Raw genomic sequence first — 17759 nt, forward strand, 5'->3', positions numbered from 1 at the left:
AGTTTGATATATGAATGCGTCCTTCGTCTCAGAGGCCGTCCGTCGAGTACCAAGTCTGCTGCAGAGACGGGTCACCACGAAAACGGTTCCGCTTCTGATAGATAGCTCACTTAGGGCCACAGCCCAAAGCCCCAAGTTCTCCTCATCTTGCTTTCGAAAGAGGCTCGTATCGCGTCATCCGTCCGTCCCTCAACTTTCGTTCAGGAAATTTAGCTGGAGAATTTGCGGGTGATCTTGGCAATGACTGAAGTTCGTTTGTTAGCAAAGGACAAGTTCCCCTCGGTAGAGCCATTGAGGCAAGGGAGCGGCAAAGACTCACTGTGAAGGGCAACGACGCTGAAGATGAAAACGAGAGAAAGGACGAGGACGACGACGGGGTCGACCTTGAGACCGGGAGACTCGTCGGTGTACAGCCCTGCAATCACCGCGCGTTAGCATCCAATTCTACACCATACTCCAGTCGCCTCTCTTTCCAGCTCCCTCCGCGTCGCGAACGCAGGGCGAGTTGCAAAAGACACAGGCTCGAAGGGGAACGTACTCAGCATCGTGCTGCTGCTGCCGCCAGCACCGGCGGCCCTCGTGCTGTTGGGGCGCGCATTGGCGATCTTCTCCTTCTGGTCGGCGGCCGCGCGGCGGCGGATGGCAGTGCGAGGTCCACCGGGGGGAGTGGGCGACGAAGGGCGGGCGACGCTCGCGCCAGAGGCCGCGGCGGGCGAGTTAACGGGAGAGGCGGGACGAGGGGAAGACTGTACAATCGTCGGGTTAGCATAACCATTTTGTCTCTCCTGCTTGTCATTGCGCTGTTCGCAACAGTCCATGTCGCGCGACGATAGGAGCTCCAAGCATCCAGCCTACACGCGTCGTCTCCATCCTCGGCCTGAGTGGTATGGCCAGAAACGAAGACGAGGTCGCGTGCAAGCTCCCAAATCGCGAGATGGACAATCAAGCCCCCAAGGAGCCTCCTATGTTTCGCCGACGTGCATTGACGAGGAAAGACTAACCATTGTGAAGGAGTGTGACGGTAAACAGATCCCAAGATCGCTGCAGGATTTCGGAATTGGTCGAAGAAGGGAAACACGTAGGACGGACTGTGGTCTGGGTGGATGGATGTGATGGACGATCGAGCTCCTTGCTGGGGGCGTCGGCTACGGTGCGACTCAAATGTGCAGAGTTGAGGCCACAGTTTTGGAAAGGGGACCAGCCAGCTGGCCGGGGGGTGGTGGGATTTTCCGACCCGATGTTCCAGAACCACTGAGGTGCCCCCCCCTGGGCTGGGGCGGCGAACCTACCTTAACGGGTCCCTGGCCGGAAGGTCACCTCAGCGCAGCAAGCGACAGCGCCTAACCCGACCTCTCCAGGTCCACAATGTAAGCCCCATCCTGGTTCCATCAACTGATCAAAGTCACCGCGTGGCAGACATGGTAATCCCGTCTTCTGCATGTCCACGCTCCAACGCCAATTTCCCGCTTTGGCACATACTTCATCATCAAGACAACAGTAGTTCGGACAAGTTTTGAACGCTTTCATTGAATTTGAGGGGGTACTGTATATCTAGGAAGCAGCCGCTTTCTGCAGCCAAAACCTTTCCATCTGATCGGCGCCAGCTTATGCAGCACTAGTTGAAATACAATAAAATAAGGCTTTCCCTCGTCTGTCCTCTGCTTCCGCTCAACACTTGGTTTGCTACACTGGCAGAATAATAGAGAAGAGTCTGCTGGCAGACTCGAAGAGAGTGAGGGATATGACTCTGGGGTGAAGGAGGTGGTGGTGTGAGAGTGTGTTGTGTGTACGATTCAAACAAAAGTTAGAGAGAATGAACAAAGGGAAAACAATATCCTGCCACAGAAAAGGGCATCCCCTGCCCAAATGAAAACCAACACGACATCCCATGGTATCCTTCCCCGCCTTTTTTTCGTGGTGACTGGTCTTCAACAACAGATGGGTGTCTTTCGTGAGGTTCCTCTCGTGTGCACTTCCAAAACATGGGCGCCGGAAAAAGAAAAAAACACACCGAGGTGCCAGAAGAGCGTCAGCAGCTCAGCGTCCGGCCGTCCCAAGCTCCCAAGTGCCCCCTTTTTTGTGTCCCTTTCCGAATCCGAGGTTTTTCGATGAAGTGTCATCCTCGAGGTCATTTGAAGCGGCCCCTGAGCTCTTTGCGTACAAGCCGCCGTGAGCTGGCTCGGTCTGGTACCTCCGCCATTGCTCATTATAAGGTAAGATTAGACAGTGATACATCTACACCTGCTGGAAACGAACCATCGCAACCCAAACGCCTTCCGCTATGATGGGACCGCGGTCCTGCAAATTTCCTCGGAGGTGATGAACGAAGAAAAGAAATTGGTATCTTCAGCTTCAAAGTGTAACGTCGAGAACCAGGCTGACGTCCTGGACATCCGACTTTGCAAGGTCTTCTAGAACGGGAATCAAATCCAGCAGCTCGTTGTCGTGTGCGTCCGAAAACCAACTGCTGATGGGAACGGCGTGCTGCGGGTGGAAGATGTACGACGTGGGGGAGTTGTCAATGATGATTGTGTCTTTCAGGTCTCTTCCCACCTGGGAAAGATCCTTGACGTAGTTTCCTTGGTGATTGTAGCAGCTCTCGCGGAAAAGTCTGTGGTGAACGACCTTGTGGATATCAAGTTGGTCCAGAAGAGGGTCGCCATACTGTAAAATGTCAGCTTTGGGCCGTGGCGTTGGGAGACGACAGATCGTACCTTAGAAACAGACGCGGTGAAGACCACCACTTCATAAAGTTCGCCGACGCGCTTCATGAACTGATCCACGCCCGGTCTCTTGATCACATACACATTATGATAGTTGCCTTCGATTTCTACGGGTATGGTGAAATCGGCTTGGTGGAGAATCTGCGACACATTAGTACTGAAATTGGGGACGATGGAGCATCTCTCATACCTTGAATGAACTATGAACGAGCGTTTCATCCAAGTCGAGCACAAGACATTTTCGGCCCTTGTGTTCGGGGGCAATTGGACCCAGCAGGAACTTCTGTTCGGTGGCAACGGGGCCTGCCAAATCAATGGATCCGTTCTCGGCGGTCGGGAGCGGCGGAGGGCCCGGCAGTTGTTGACTTGTCGGTGCGTCTTCGACCGGCGGCGGTATTTGCTGCTTGGACTCCTCGGGCTCGGGCGTCGCATCGGGCATCGCCTCATCCCCCTCAACGTCCTTCTTCTCCGGCTCTTCTAATTGCGCATCCTGAACCTTTTCGCCGGTGGTGGACTCGACGGTGATGACGGGCGCAGCTGTGCTAGCGCTAGCTCCGGTACCGAGGGCGGTCGCGTGCTTTGAATCGGAGCCCTCCTGGCCGCCGACGGTAGAGTCGTCGGCCGTAGTGGTGTTAGAGACGCGCTTACCCTTATACTCGTTGCCGGCGGTCATTGGCTGCTCGGGCTGCGGTTGCTTCTCGTGGATTTGCGGCTTGTTCGGTGGGATCGGCTGCTCCTGTGGAGTCGGCTGACGGGACTTGGCAGTTGTCGGCCGCGCAGGCAGCTTGTCGAGCTTGTGGACGGCGTCGTCGCCGTTCTCAATAGCGTTCGCGTTGTCGGGGACTCCGCAGCAGCCGAACAATGCGAAGATGCCGCCCTTCTTCTTCTTCTGCGGGGGATTCACGGGGGAGTTCGGTTGGGTGTTGCCGGGGGTGTTTGTCGGTTCGGTTTCGATGCCGGATCGGTGGCTGCCGACGCTGCCATTTCGATGCCGCCCCAGAATGCTACCCTTGGATTCCTTTGATCGGCCGCCGATGCTGTTTCTCGAATCGCTGACTGTGATTCCGCTCAGCCCTGTCGAAGTCGGAGAGGATTGATTGCGCTGCGAGGAAGACCGTGACGGCACATGCAGCAAGCTCCTACCCTTCTTTGAATTTCCACCCTCCTCTGGTGCCAGAAGCACCTTTTCCTTGGACATTTCTTGACTTGACTGGCCGTTCTGTTGGTTTTGCGGAGTGATTTCGTCGACTGGGTTGGATGATTGTGGCTTCTCGGACATGATGCTGTCGAACTAGATTGGGGATGATTAGCGAAACGCCGCGAAAACCGGTCAAGCGAGGCGACAACACGAGAGAGACCGAGCGGTGAGGACTCAGGAGGGGCTGGTAATCATCCCGGTGTGCATTCTAGATCATCCATGACACAGTTCCGCCTCATCCTCTCATTCCAAGGTCTAAGACATGACCGAGGTGCTGTTGGCATAGCGCAGGCGACTCTGACACGAAGCACACACACATGGTACGCGTGAGGAGCGGAACAAATCACGGAGCAATGATGCCCTAAGTCAAACACGACACGATCGCGCAAGCACGGGGTTGTTGATGGGCGTCGTGAGGTGGTCGAGTTGGCGGCGGGTAACGGTTGGAAAACGTAGGCAAAGAAAGAGTGTCGTCACTCACCTCCTTTCTTGTCGGGTCCGGCAAGCTTTCCCAGAATCCTCAACCCCTAAACTCAGCTGATGTCGGCCGTAAAAGGCCAATTCGCAGTGCTCGTCGCGCGGTCCAGATTGAAGGCGAAGCTGTCTCGAATAGAAACGATCGACGCGGTGGACGATGGATGGAATGGGGGAAGAGGAGGAAGGGCGAAGCGACGTCCTTGGAGGTAGTCGGTCGAACGCGGAGAATGGAAGATGGTTTGGGCTCGGTCGCGCAGGAAGCGGCGCCAATGGAATGACTGAGTGGGCGAGGCAAAGTGGCTGGGGGAGCCAGCAGGTAACCTGTGCTCAGTGATGTACCGTTCCGCAGGTTGGAGTCAAGTCAAGCCAGGCTCGTTCGGGGGACGGAGGACCTGGAGGGGAGACTCTGGAGGTTGAAGAAGGTGTGCTGCGGTGCGCTGAGAAGAGGCGGCGGCGGTGGTGGTAGTAGTGGTGGTGGTGCTGTGTGTGGTTCGTGGTGGATGGCGGTGGTACTTGGTGCTGATGCTAGTTGGAATCAGACGGGGGGGAAAAGTGGGCGAAAGTAGAGAGTGGTTGCAGGGAACAGCACGCAGGCGGCTAGAATTAAGGTTCGCTGTAACAAAGTGAAGGTGGTGATTCTTTGGGTAACAAAAGGGTTGGTATCGAATATCGCTCGAGCTTGAAGGGGGGGAATGATGGCGAGGCGAGGCGTTGGAGTTGGGCGACTCGGGGAGAACGAACAGCGCAGTGTTCGCGAACGAGGAATGGAGGATTGGGAAGAGAAGAAACGAGACCCAGCCGAAGGGGAACTTGGTGAGAAAGGGTTGAAGCGTGAGCTTTGAAAGTGAAAGACGGGGGGTGGAGGAAGAATGGGCGGCAGCGGTGCCAAAAGAGATTAGAATGGATGATGGGCTTTTGGGGGGTGTGGGTGGTGGTGTGGTCCAATAGACGTGAAGCAAGACAAGGCAAGGCAAGGTAATAAGGCAGGCAGGAAAGTAGGTAGGCAAGCTGAGCAAAGCAGCGCGCAACGGAGGAAGAAGTCGTCAGTCAGATCGAGTCCAGTTCCAGTTCCAGTCCCAGTTCCGATTCCAGGTAGTCCAGGCCACGCTTTCTGGTGCAGGTGCTAAAGTAGAAGCTGCAGCAGCATTAAGACCAAGGCAAAATGGAAGGCAAGACAATGGGTTTCCCCGGGGGGTGAGGGTGAGGTAGGGGGGTGTGAGGCGAGACGGGAAAGCAGAAGCAGAAGCAGAAGCAGAGGCACGGCAAGCGCTGCAGGTGCAGGAGGAAGACAGGTCCAAGGTCCAGGGATTGGAAGGGCAAAAGAAGTGAGAGTGGGAGAAAGAGCGCGCGAGCGAGCGAGGAGAGAGAAAGTGCAGAGAGAGGCAGAGACAGACAGACAGACGGTTTGGTGGGCGTATCAGAGACCAGAGGCTGAAAACCAGAGCACAAGCGAGATGATTTGCCTTTGAAAGCAACGCTGGATGGGGGTACTTTGACCAGGAACCGGACCGTGTCTACGAAATCTACAAATGCAACAGGCGCAAAAAAAAACACCAGAGAAAAAAAAAAAAAAAAAAAAACGAAAAAAAAAAGCTGGGGGTGCAGGCCCCTTGTCACTTCCCATCTGGGTCCCCAGAGGTCGTGCTGGACGACGACGAGATGGACTGGGACTGGGAGCGACGCTGGAGGGTGTGGGTGGATTTCCCGGTGAGATTAGCCCGTCCCGTCCTGGTTAAGCAGAAGCCGGGCTGGCAGATGGGGCACGATAGGGGAACAGGCGGGATCACTGTGTCTCTATTCAAAACACACGGCCTATCTTGTGCACGGCCTATGCAGTTAATGCAATTTCCACACCCAAGACAGCGGAAACAGTGACGTCTGCACCAGTGCGCCGTCGCCATGGCCGTGGGGACCCACCCACGGATGCACCGACCACCTCACAGCTGCACACTGTGCCAGAGACCAGACGACTATCTGGCCGCATCAGACGCCGTGTCTCATCTCCCATTTCTCATGGCTCGCCGCCAAGCTCATCTTACAGAAATCTCCATGGTGGGAACACAAGAGAGGTTCCATCCCGGCCCATCACACACCACTCGCTCCTCTCTCGCTCGCGGCTCAGGAGCTAGAGCCTGAAATTGGCCATTGACGGGGACATGCCTACCTTACTTGGTATGTCCCTACAGAGGCACTGACTGGCACCGATCATCTTTTGCCCTCTACTGCATAGCATCACAAACGTCGGTGATTTCCATCCGCTGAGCCTTGCAATCAGTTTGGCATCCATCTGCCTATGATCCATCATAGGCTATGGTACAGTGTCTGTATGGCACAGATGTCCAGGCGGCTCTTTCAGAAATGGGAATGCGGACCCTTTGTCAAAGAGCCAACTCGGCATCCCAGTTCCGTGTTATTTCAACCTCGACCACGACGAGTAAGGTGCGCCATGCACACACATTGTCCTGATTCTTCATCCAGAAAGAAATCGGCGCCCCATAAAATTACGCTCTTCTGAGCATTTCCAAACAAGAGAAAACAACAAACCCACACTCTCAGACCTTCAACCGTACCTCCTCGACACGGCCCACCCGTCGTAGCCAGAGACATTCTGACGAGACCTGTCTAACGACGACGACGAGAGGGCCATGATCCCACCCCAGAGCGCCCGAGGTGGTGTAAGCAACAAGCCCGGCACGCGCTGCGACTTTGCGCCGCCAAGGGTCGCCCGTAATTAGCCTTGGACAGTAAGGCTCGCAAGTGCGAGTGGATGCTGCCGCCGCCGTCTCTGCTTGCGAGCGTCTGGTCTAACGCCGGGCCAGACAGGGTAAGGTCAGCCGGGCGCCTTCTCTCAATGCGCGCCGGGTCCCCCGTCCAGTCCCAACTCTCGTCCCGGCCGCCGCGACACCATCCGCTAGCCTAGCCTCTCTCTCTCTGTGTGTCTTTCTGCCCCAGGGACCTCGAAGTCGCTGTATTTTTCCACCGTCTCGCTATTTCTCTCCTGCTCCCCCTTGTGACGACGACGGGCCAGTAACAGGCGCAACAGAGGTGTGATTGGGGTTGCATGAGCACTCAAGTTGAAGCTTCAATGGTTTTTGCTGGCGCGCGAGGTAAAGCTAGCTGTTTTGACTAATCAACCCAAGGAACCAGAACCAGACAGAACATAGAGTGAGGCAGCCCAGGATACATCCGGCTGCTCTTACGCGCGCACCATAACCACAGGTATCTCACCACGATCTGGTACGAGACAAACCAAGGCAGCGGACATGGATGAGGCAAACTCCAACTGGCAATATCCTCATGCACTAAGCTCTGGCAGCGGGCATCCGCCCAGGAGTACATGCAGCTAGCTGCACATCTCCGAGTACCCTCTCAACCTCTCAGACTACTCGCCCTGATTCTGGGCCAGTGATTCCATCCACTCGTCTATTACCCGCCCGAGTCGTCGCCACTAAAAACGTGCTAGCTAGGGGAGGGGGGAGCCAGGGCCAAGGAGGAACCACCACCATCCACGCGGGTACGACACTTCACTCTCGTGGACTTGCAGGTAGCTCAATTACACCAGAAACACAGGTGCAGATAACACGAGCACGCGCAAGGGGGAGGAGCTGGCAGGGCCATCAGGAAAATGCATCGTTCACGAGTAAGCCATCTGCAGCTCGAGTAGTAGCAAAAGCCCCCCCAGCAGAGCAAGAAAGATGTGATGCCCATGCTGCTTCGCAATTCTCCAAATCCGAGAGGGAAAGAGAAGAAGAGACCGCAGCCAACCACAGACGAACGGGAAGCTCTCGCAGCCGGTGGGGATCCAGACCCCTTGAGCCCTCCTTCCTGATTGGCCATGTTACCGCCCGATTGAGTGACTGATCTCACACGCACTGGTTGGGCAGCACCTCATGCAACACTCAATCCAGAATCTTGTCCCCCTTCCGCTGCATCACGAAGGGGGGCTTCCCAGAGCGAGAGAAAGAAACAGAGGGCAAGGGGTGCCCACTGTCCGCCGCCCACTCAGGCACTGCACTTTGGTGTGCCAAGGGGCTCAAGTCATCACTGTGACGGGGGGGACGACGGGGGCAACAGTAGTGGATGAGCCGCAAAAGCGGTAATACCGCCGTCCAAGGCCCAGGGGAAGCTTCACCCGATTCCGATTTCCGCTCCCGCTGCGACCTGCCAGAGATCACGACCATTGTTCGCCTGCCTGCGCGCCGCCTTCGTTGCTGTGCTCGGGGCTGGGTCCACTGTGTGAGAGATAGCTCCAAGTCAAGCTCGAAGCGAAGCTCTCGAAGCTCGAGACTCTCTTGCTCCTTAGTTTCTCCGTGCTCTCAAGCTCTGCACCCCCGTCGTCCATGGCCAGCGGTCTAGATCGCAGGCACACAGGGCGCCTGCTTTGACGTACGTACTCAAAAGATATCCGTACGCACCTCGACTGAGGGCGTTCCCGGCCGCATGTCCCGCGCCGCGCGTACCGCATACAAAGCCGGCAGACACATTGGATGACAGACCAATCCCCAGCGCTGCGTCAGAGGTTCGAGGTTAAATGTCGGGCTTTCCCAGCGCTGCGGTGAGAGCATCCGTAGTCCTCCAGAAGGAAACAGGAAAAAGAGGCTCATGGTGGCGGAGGTTCCTGCGGTGCTGCTCTGCAAGCTCAGTGGTTCTCGGTGGTGTGGTGTGTGTGGGTGGGGATGCTTGCCGTGCCGGCGCGGTGCGTGCGAGCAATGCTTTTTTGCGGGGATCCCATCCTTTTTCCTTGCTGCTTGGTTGCTTGCTTGGGTTTCTTCCGGCCAGCCATGCGGGTGCAAAAAAAGAGTGCAGACTCTTGTACCCCAGCTGGACTTCCTACTCGACCTCCTCTCCGCGAATCACTCGTAAAATAGTAAGATAATAATTAGAAAATACTTCTCGACTAAAAGAATTTTTTGAGTATTAAAACGGAATTTTTGAGCAAGATTGCGCTGCTGTGTAGGTGCTGGACTTATTCTGCTCAATGTCCAGACTGCGCTCTAATTTTGCACCCACTTGCCAGCTTCCATCTCGGATGGAAACAAAACGACGACCGGGACCAGACATGACTGGGCGGCCGGAAACTCCTTCTAGAATACGTACCCGCGTGGACAGCACTTTCTTCTTTCAACGGCGTCTCTCTCCTGCCACACGCACGCAGAGTGAGCACACCAACAGAAATCAGTGACGACGAACACATGGTAGGTGGCTGTCGAAAGCAGCCCACCCCTTGTGGAGAGGAGCCAGAATCCTGCATGTTCTATTTGTGTCCAGACTTGCCATCATCGTCTGCCCTACAATTCACGAGTGGACGTATCCGTACGCCCTCCCAAAGACGCTGTGGAAGCATTTTCAGCAATGCAAATGCACGGCGTGGTTCCTGCGTGCCGCTGTATCACATCTGATGGCCCGAGCCCTCCCCTCGTCCGTCCATCGATACCTATCCGACCTCGTCCCCGGGGCCGGGCGGAGGGGCCGTCAAATGAGCCTCCCGCAATCCCCGCAACTTCTGGGGGCACCATCTGTCAACTTCCTGGTGCTTCGTTCGTAGAGATCAGTGTGGTGAATTGAACGGCTGATGTCAAGTCTGCTCAGTCATTTCTAACATGCTATGCTATGCTGTTCTTGCTCTATGGATGAGTTAAAACGGTAGCCCTGCCGCGATATCACAGTACCGCTGTGCCGTCTACGTCTTGCGGCGGCTAGTCCAACCTATTTGCTTCACCGCTCTCCGTCTGTTTCAAAAGTTCCTCTCGCCAGACACGGCTCAAAACCAATCTCGTGAAAACCAGGCCTAGCTAGATTCGAAGTCTGGCATCGACACGTGCCATGCTGTCCCATGTCAAGCATGTCCCGACCTGCGGACTGCGGCATCTTCGATATCGTGCCCGGTGCCTAGCTTAACGCGTACTGGTTGTGGCATGGGATCAGACACCCGCCATCTATCTAATTATCAGTTTCACTTTCGGGAGCATTGCATACAACCTCGTTCACAAGTTGGTAGGCCGGTCTTCCATATTGTTAGATCCCGGGGAATGGTGCTCGCCCAGCCAGCTCACCCAGCCATCTCTTCCGAGTATTCTTTTCCCTGAGCAGCCTGATGTCGACATCGTCATCTGCACCTTGCTGGCGCAGAATCTTGAACAGGGACCGTTCTGCAAATGGCGGAAAAGGTTCAGGGTACTGTTGGTTCCGTCTCACGGGGGAGGCTATAGTCTAGACAGAAGAAGATGGTCTGCATTTCCCCGAACCAAGTTCCCAGTATTGATCGATGGGATTCTCAGGCCTCCTTACTGTCGGTATTTGTTGCTACCTTGAGGTGATACGTACATCTACGATGTCAAACTGACAAGCATTGAATCTTCCCTCCCATTTTCCTAATGTCATGGCCGCCGTCCCAGACGACTCAACGGACAAACCCGACCACCACATTCATTCTGTATGCTCCCCAGGAAACCTCAACATATTCCAGCAATAACGAAAACTGCTACTCAGCATCATAGCGGACGCCTGGGTTTCTTGTCACAGGCGGTGCAGCGTTTCCGGCAAGTGCCAAATACCGCGATGCGGCTACGATACGCGTAGTCGCAGCCGTCAATTATTCCAGCATCCACTCTGCAGTGAGCGACAGCGTTTCCGGCCCGCGAGAAGTCGAAGAGCACTTCAGATGCCTCGCCTCATGCTCCGTCATGTGACCGTCCCGTGAGTGATTGTCCGTAGCTGTCTGTGACTGGCTCCCCCACATCCGATTCTGGGGTTGTCATCTGGAAAGCCCATCCGTCGTTTGCCGGATGTCATTCGTTCAGGCCTCCCCAGATCCTGGCGGATTAGCGTCATTCCCGCTCGAAGCCAGCCACTCACATGCGATGCAGTGGAGAGCGCCCAGCAACGCAGCAGCGGGCAGCACCGTCTGCGACCGCCTGGTCCCCCAGCCCAGCACCAGCTTTCCCCAAGTTATCCACCGGTTCGGGTGTTGAAGAGGGACCTCCACGCTCTGCCACTGCCTCGGAACTCCACTGTCCCCGGCATTCACATGTCGTAATGGATCACGAGCCAGCAAAGCCCCCCAAACCAACGTCCGCCGTGTCCATCTCCAAACACCTTAACGACTCAGGCTGCTAATGCGACCACGTGCTTAGCCGGACTCTTTTCAAAGCGCACTTCTTTTTGCAAGGCTGGCACTTTTCCGCCGGCGAAACGGACACAACAACAAACCAACTTCAATCGCATCGCGTCGCATCGTGTCCTCCTCCCGTGCCGTGCTTCAACCTCGACGGCCGCAGACCAACTCGACCCGCACTCCGTCCCGTCGACTCCGTCCTGTGATGGCAGCGCATTCGTAACGCAATTCCCATTCGCGGCGAGCCTGCGCGACTCGATCCCCTTCACAACAACCGAACCATCCCGTACCGCCGCCGCTATTCACTGCCGCCATGGCCGAGCAATCGACCCTTCGCCAGTCGGCCGCAGAGGAGGCAATCGCCGCCTTCATCGAAAAGTACTCGACCCTCATCCGCACCCGTCTCCAAAACACATCTCGCACAACCCGGCAGCTCGGTGTCCTTGCTCTTGCCGCCTCTATTGTCCTCAGCGCCGCTGGCGGGAGGAGATGGTGGAGGCGGCGGCGTGAGGAGCGCGAGCAGGGCCGTAAACTCGTCCGCACGAATTCGTGGCTACACAACAAGGACGGCTCTCGCACAATATACGTTCCCTACAAGGATGGCACCTCCAAAGTGGTCATCCAGACCACCAAGCCCTTGACCTTTGAGGCGCATCGCAGGTTGTTCCTGAACCCGCCGCGTGTTTCTGGCCTGGGCGATGGTACTGTCCCATCGGCGCAGACCAAACCTGGTTTGAATCTGGCCTTCCTCCACCAATTCCTGAGTCTGATGAGTATCATGATCCCGAGATGGTCAAGTAAAGAGGCTGGTCTGCTCGTGAGTCATGGTGTGTTCCTGATGCTCCGGACATACTTGTCGCTTGTTGTTGCCCGCCTTGATGGTGAGATTGTTAGAGATCTTGTCGCGGGACACGGCAAGAAGTTCCTTTGGGGACTGGCCAAGGTAAGCGCTTCGAAAGTTACATGTTTCTTCGTAGCTAATCGGAATCACAGTGGTGCGGTCTCGGCGGTTTCGCCTCTTACACGAATGCGATGATCAAGTTCCTCGAATCCAAGGTTTCCATCGCCTTCCGAACCAGGCTTACTCGGTACATTCACGACCTGTACTTGAACGACAGTCTCAACTACTACAAACTATCCAATTTGGATGGTGGCGTTGGACAGGGCGCGGACCAGTTCATCACACAAGATCTGACCCTCTTCTGCGCCGCTGCGGCGAACCTGTACTCGTCGCTCGGCAAACCGTTTGTCGATTTGATGGTGTTCAACTATCAGCTCTTCAGGTCTCTAGGACCACTAGCCTTGACGGGTCTGCTGAGCAACTACTTCTTGACGGCGAGCATCCTGCGTCGTCTGTCGCCGCCATTTGGCAAGCTCAAGGCTGTCGAGGGTCGTAAGGAAGGAGACTTTAGAAGTCTGCATGCGCGCCTTATCGCCAACGCCGAAGAGATTGCCTTCTACGGTGGTGCTGACATGGAGAAGACGTTCCTGAACAAGGAGTTCAAGTCTCTCAAGACCTGGATGGAGGGCATTTACATGCTCAAGATCCGTTACAACATGCTCGAAGATTTTATCCTCAAGTACAGTTGGAGTGCGTATGGCTACCTGCTGTCATCACTCCCAGTTTTCTTGCCCGCCTGGGGTGGTCTTGGTGGTGCCGCAGAGTTGGCTGAAACAGCTGCCAAGGGCAGCAGAGAGCGTGGCCGTATGAAGGAGTTCATCACCAACAAGCGTCTTATGCTTTCACTGGCCGATGCCGGTGGAAGAATGATGTACTCCATCAAGGACCTTTCAGAACTTGCAGGCTACACTAGCAGAGTATACACTCTCATCTCCACCCTCCACCGAGTCCATGCCAATGCGTACTACCTACGCGGGCAACAGAACGAGCTGTACTCCCTTTCTGACGTTCAAGGTACGATTCAGAAGGGATTCGACGGTGTTCGTTTGGAGGGTGTCCCTGTTGTTGCCCCAGCCTTGTGGCCTAACGGCGGCGAGGAATTAATGGAGTCGCTGTCCATGGTGGTGAGAAGAGGAGAACATCTTTTGGTAAGTAGAGCCCCGCCAAAGGTCAGTTCAATCCTAACACAACTAGATCTCCGGCTCCAACGGTGTTGGCAAGACGGCCATTGCCCGTGTTCTCGCCGGACTTTGGCCCGTCTACCGTGGATTGGTTAGTCGACCCAAGGATATTGGCCAAGACGGCATCATGTTCTTGCCACAAAGGCCATATCTCAGCATTGGTACCCTCCGTGACCAAGTCATCTACCCTGACGGCCACCATGATATGCGTGAGAAGCGAAAGTCTGAGGACGACTTGAAGCGCATCCTGGAGGAAGCTCGCCTGGGATACCTCCCTGACCGCGAGGGCGGCTGGGATACTCGCAAGGAGTGGAAGGATGTGCTGAGCGGTGGCGAGAAGCAGAGAATGGGTTTTGCTCGCATGCTTTACCACGAACCTCAATACGCCATCGTCGATGAGGGCACTAGCGCCGTGTCTCAGGATGTTGAAGGATACCTGTACGAGATGTGCAAGGAGAAGGGCATCAGTAAGTCACAGCTCTGCAGCGCGAAGACCGTGGTTGCTAACGACAGACAGCACTCATCACCATTTCTACACGTGCCTCCCTCAAGAAGTACCACACCTACAACCTCATCCTCGGCATGGGTGAGCGTGGTGATGAGTGGGAATTTGAGAGGATTGGAACGGAGAGGGAGAAGATGCAAGTCGAGAAGGAGCTGCAAGATCTCCGCGAGCGCCTCGAGCAGGTGGAGACGTGGAAAGCAAGGCGTCAAGAGATTGAGGAGGAGCTGTCGCGCGTCTGGGTTGCTGGCGGCGATGCCTTGGATCCCCCATCATATGCCGAGAGCGAGAGCGACAGCATGAAGAGCAAGGGTAAGGAGGTGGCCCAGGAAGGTGACGCGTGAAGTGGAAAATTTGGTTAAATTTTGCTGCTGTAAAACTACAGGATACATTCGGCGTGTGAACGGGAGGGAGGATCAGCATCATCACATTGTAGAAGAGGGCAATCACTCCAGAAATCTGTTGATAGATTCCGCGATGTCAGTGGCTTAAGCACCAATACACATTTGAACATAAATATCCTCTCCGCCGCACTTTCCTCACCCGGCAAGCAGATCATTATATCGGGTGCCCGGCTTTCTATTACCGCCAAGGCCTCCCCCCACGACATCCTCACTTCCACTGCGTCCGCCCATCACCCCTGAGTCTTTTCCAACTTCGGAGACCTCCGTGCCGGTCTTCCCTCAGTTTTCAGACGCAGAACCACAATTGCAACTCCCGAAGACGACTTTCAGAGGTTCATTGCCCCCCACTGTCCCAACCACGAAGCCGTCGCGCCATCCAGCCGTTCCTTAGTCCGTCCCTGTCATCCATTCCCGGAAGTAGTTAGCCATGTCTGACTATCAACTCCATCAACCAATGAGGGCTTTGACTAGACTGCCACTATCGCTCAGACTATTTGCTGGGCCAACTTGTGGGGCACCATTCCGACGTCGAGCTTCTTTTTCCCTTGTTCACTTCGCCGTCCAGGTTTCTGACGGTTTGCCCGCTGGCCCGTTACCTTGACAGAGAACCGGCCTCGCATATCTCTGCAGGACTCTATTATTCCCTGCAAGCCTCGTGATAGTGCCGGGTGCTGCGATGGCAGGTTTTAGATAACTCTGTCCAAGGTGACAGCGACATATCTTGAGAGCCGCCAAATGGGGAATTGTCTTCAACCTCCCCGCTGCAGAGTGCCAGCTAGACCCCTGCTCGGAAGGAAGCTCTTCCCGTGGCGGCAACGAACCTCTCACGTCTGTCGGGGCCAGAGAGGAAGTCTTGAATTCTAGAACTGGCAAGCGCCAGGCTCAGCTGAACGTCGACGACGCCGAGTCCCTACCCTGCCCTGCCTGCACCTTGAGCTCAGCCTCCAGGCACGGCACAGCACGCCAACCGCTTCCCACCATACCTCAAAGTTCTAGAAGAGATAGCTTGATCCTCGGCGGCATTCCTAATGCGGCTCTCACTGCGGCCGGCCAACATGGTTCGGACAGCAGCTGGCTCCCCAGTCTTGCCAGTATCAGTCCCCCAAGAGATCTCTGAAACGAAGCCTTTTCTTTGCTCCTCCTCCTCCTCCCCACCCGTTCGTTCCTTTGTCCTTACCAGGCCCGGGACTCAGGTTGTCGATCTTCGCCCCAAAATCCAACACGCCATTCTTCCTTTGTCCTACTTTCCATCGGGGGCTCCAAGCTGAGTCGCGACCGCTTGCTTGAATGGAAAGTCAGAAAATCATCCGTTGCTGCCTCTACGCACGCGCGGCGTCCAGACTTACCCCGTAGAACCCGATTCCCTTTTGTCCCTTGCCTTGATATATCAGGTCCTTCGATCGTCGATCAGTGTCTTTGATCATCGTAGAACCCGCTCTCCCCCCTTGCAAATCCCAGAACCACGGTCCAGTGAGCCGCAAACGTTCTCTTACACAGTCAGATCGTTACACTTCGAGAGATTGGGATTCCACATCCTATTCCCCATCTATTGCGGCTCAAATCTCTCCGGCGCCTTCATCGAGCCACAGGCTTTTTCAGGCCTAACCGACTCCAACAGCCACATACACACGCATAATAAGGGACTGACGACATTGCAATCTCACCTGCCCGACTACCACTTGGCACAATATAACAAAAAAGAGCCCCAATATCACACCCCGGGTTGTACAACTTCACTTGACTACACCGAAAACTCAAGTCACAAAGGCGGAAACCCCAGGCACAACCATGCCCAAGTCTCCCTCCCCCTCGGTCCGCACAGCAATGATGCTGGCAGGCCGCATGCCCGTGATAGCAGAAGACGACTCACTCCCCGCCGTCACGCACCCGTCCCAGGCAGCACTCCCTCCTCCGCCTCCCTCCCGCAGCACAAAACCGAAACTGTACGGCCGCCCTCAGAAGATCGCACACCCGTTCCACCCCTACCCGTACCCTACCGTCCCGCCGCCCGCCTACTCGCGCAGCTCCTCTCGCGAAAGCTCCCGAAGCACCGTCAGCACGAGGAGCTTGCTCTCCGGCGGCTCCTCGGCCGGCAGCAGCATCGCGGGCGGCAGCGGGCCCAACTCGGGCGCCTCGACGCCCCGGAGCACGTACAAGGGCCGCTCGCAGCTGCTCCCCATCACCACCCCCATGGGCCCGATAGAAAACAGGGATGAAAAGGTGTTGAAAGCAAAGGAACTGAGGAGGCGGAGATGGTACATGGTCGTCCTGTTCATCATAATTATCGGCCTCGTGGTCGGTTTGGCCGCAGGGCTTACCATCTCCTCGCGCAAACAAACGTAAATCCCCCCCCCCTGCTTATTCTCACTTACACCAAAAAAGCTAACAAACCATTTCGCCCACCCCTCAGTACAACCACACCAACAAACACAACAGTCCCAGATATCTTCCCAGCAGGCTCCTTCGCCTTCAACACGGCCCTCGCAGACGTGGCCACAAACTGCACCTCCAACCCGGCGACGTGGCGCTGCTTCCCCTACGAGACGTACAACCAGTCTCTCACCTCGGGCTCCGCGAACGGCTCCCTCGCCACGTACTACTGGACCATCACCCCCCGGAACTCGTACACCTACCAGATCTCCTCGTCCGCGAACCCCTTCTCCCCGCAGTTCGCCAACCTCAGCATGGCCCTCTTCGACGGCAACTCGTACAACGAGCGCCTCGTCTTCAACTTTACTCTCGCCAAGAGCGTCGTCCCCTCTGAGGCCATTGCGGCGGATAACAAGGCCGCGACGTGCGTGTACGCCGACACGGCGTTCAGCGCGACGCTGTGGACGCGGAAGAATAGCAGCGTCGGCGCCGGGTCGGCCGCGGCGGACGGGAACGTGACGGCCGTGTCGGACGGGAGCAAGTGGGCTAACTGGCCCGGGCAGATTGAGATTACGCAGATCAAGAGCGGCGGGGGCCCGGAGTGTAAGGATTCTGATGGGAATGCGGTCAGTGTGGCGGCCGGAGAGGGGCAGTGCGAGTGCCGATATGCCAACTTTGGATTGGGGGCTTGAACAAAAGTTGTGTGATCTTTCTCAACTGTGTGCATATGGAGTTGGATAAGGACTGGGCCGGTAGGGACGGATATAGCATTAGCATAGCACGAGATCTCAAAGATACCCTTCGTTTGAACATATCTTCAAGTCCAAAAATTGGTTTGAATGTAGAGTAACAATTCTATCACATGGCGTAGTAGTTTTGTAGTCTGTTC

The 17759-nt window shown here is 55.9% G+C and overlaps 4 protein-coding genes across 4 annotated transcripts; 2 read left to right on the forward strand and 2 right to left on the reverse strand.

Annotated features, from left to right (window-relative positions):
* Positions 1-209: 209 nt before the first annotated feature.
* Positions 210-818, reverse strand: SBH1 (Protein transport protein Sec61 subunit beta; the record flags this gene model as incomplete). The annotated part of the gene is made up of 3 exons (XM_036642794.1): positions 210-244; positions 320-415; positions 539-818. 3 exons carry the CDS (start codon positions 816-818, stop codon positions 210-212), a joined length of 411 nt encoding a protein of 136 aa, XP_036491518.1.
* Positions 819-2352: 1534 nt separating this feature from the next.
* Positions 2353-4002, reverse strand: PSR1 (Phosphatase PSR1; the record flags this gene model as incomplete). Its single annotated transcript, XM_036642795.1, has 3 exons — positions 2353-2664; positions 2715-2864; positions 2914-4002. The coding sequence occupies 3 exons, from the start codon at positions 4000-4002 to the stop codon at positions 2353-2355; spliced, it is 1551 nt and encodes a 516-aa protein (XP_036491393.1).
* A 7823-nt stretch (positions 4003-11825) lies between these two features.
* PXA1 (Peroxisomal long-chain fatty acid import protein 2) lies at positions 11826-14440 on the forward strand (the record flags this gene model as incomplete). The annotated part of the gene is made up of 4 exons (XM_036642796.1): positions 11826-12455; positions 12506-13561; positions 13608-14061; positions 14112-14440. The coding sequence occupies 4 exons, from the start codon at positions 11826-11828 to the stop codon at positions 14438-14440; spliced, it is 2469 nt and encodes an 822-aa protein (XP_036491778.1).
* A 1848-nt stretch (positions 14441-16288) lies between these two features.
* Positions 16289-17562, forward strand: CGCS363_v010948 (uncharacterized protein; the record flags this gene model as incomplete). The annotated part of the gene is made up of 2 exons (XM_036642797.1): positions 16289-16839; positions 16911-17562. 2 exons carry the CDS (start codon positions 16289-16291, stop codon positions 17560-17562), a joined length of 1203 nt encoding a protein of 400 aa, XP_036491389.1.
* Between the last annotated feature and the right edge of the window lie 197 nt (positions 17563-17759).

The sequence above is a fragment of the Colletotrichum siamense genome (assembly GCF_013390195.1).
Source record: "Colletotrichum siamense strain Cg363 chromosome Unknown KSG_Cg363_contig07, whole genome shotgun sequence".
NCBI lineage: Eukaryota > Fungi > Ascomycota > Sordariomycetes > Glomerellales > Glomerellaceae > Colletotrichum > Colletotrichum siamense.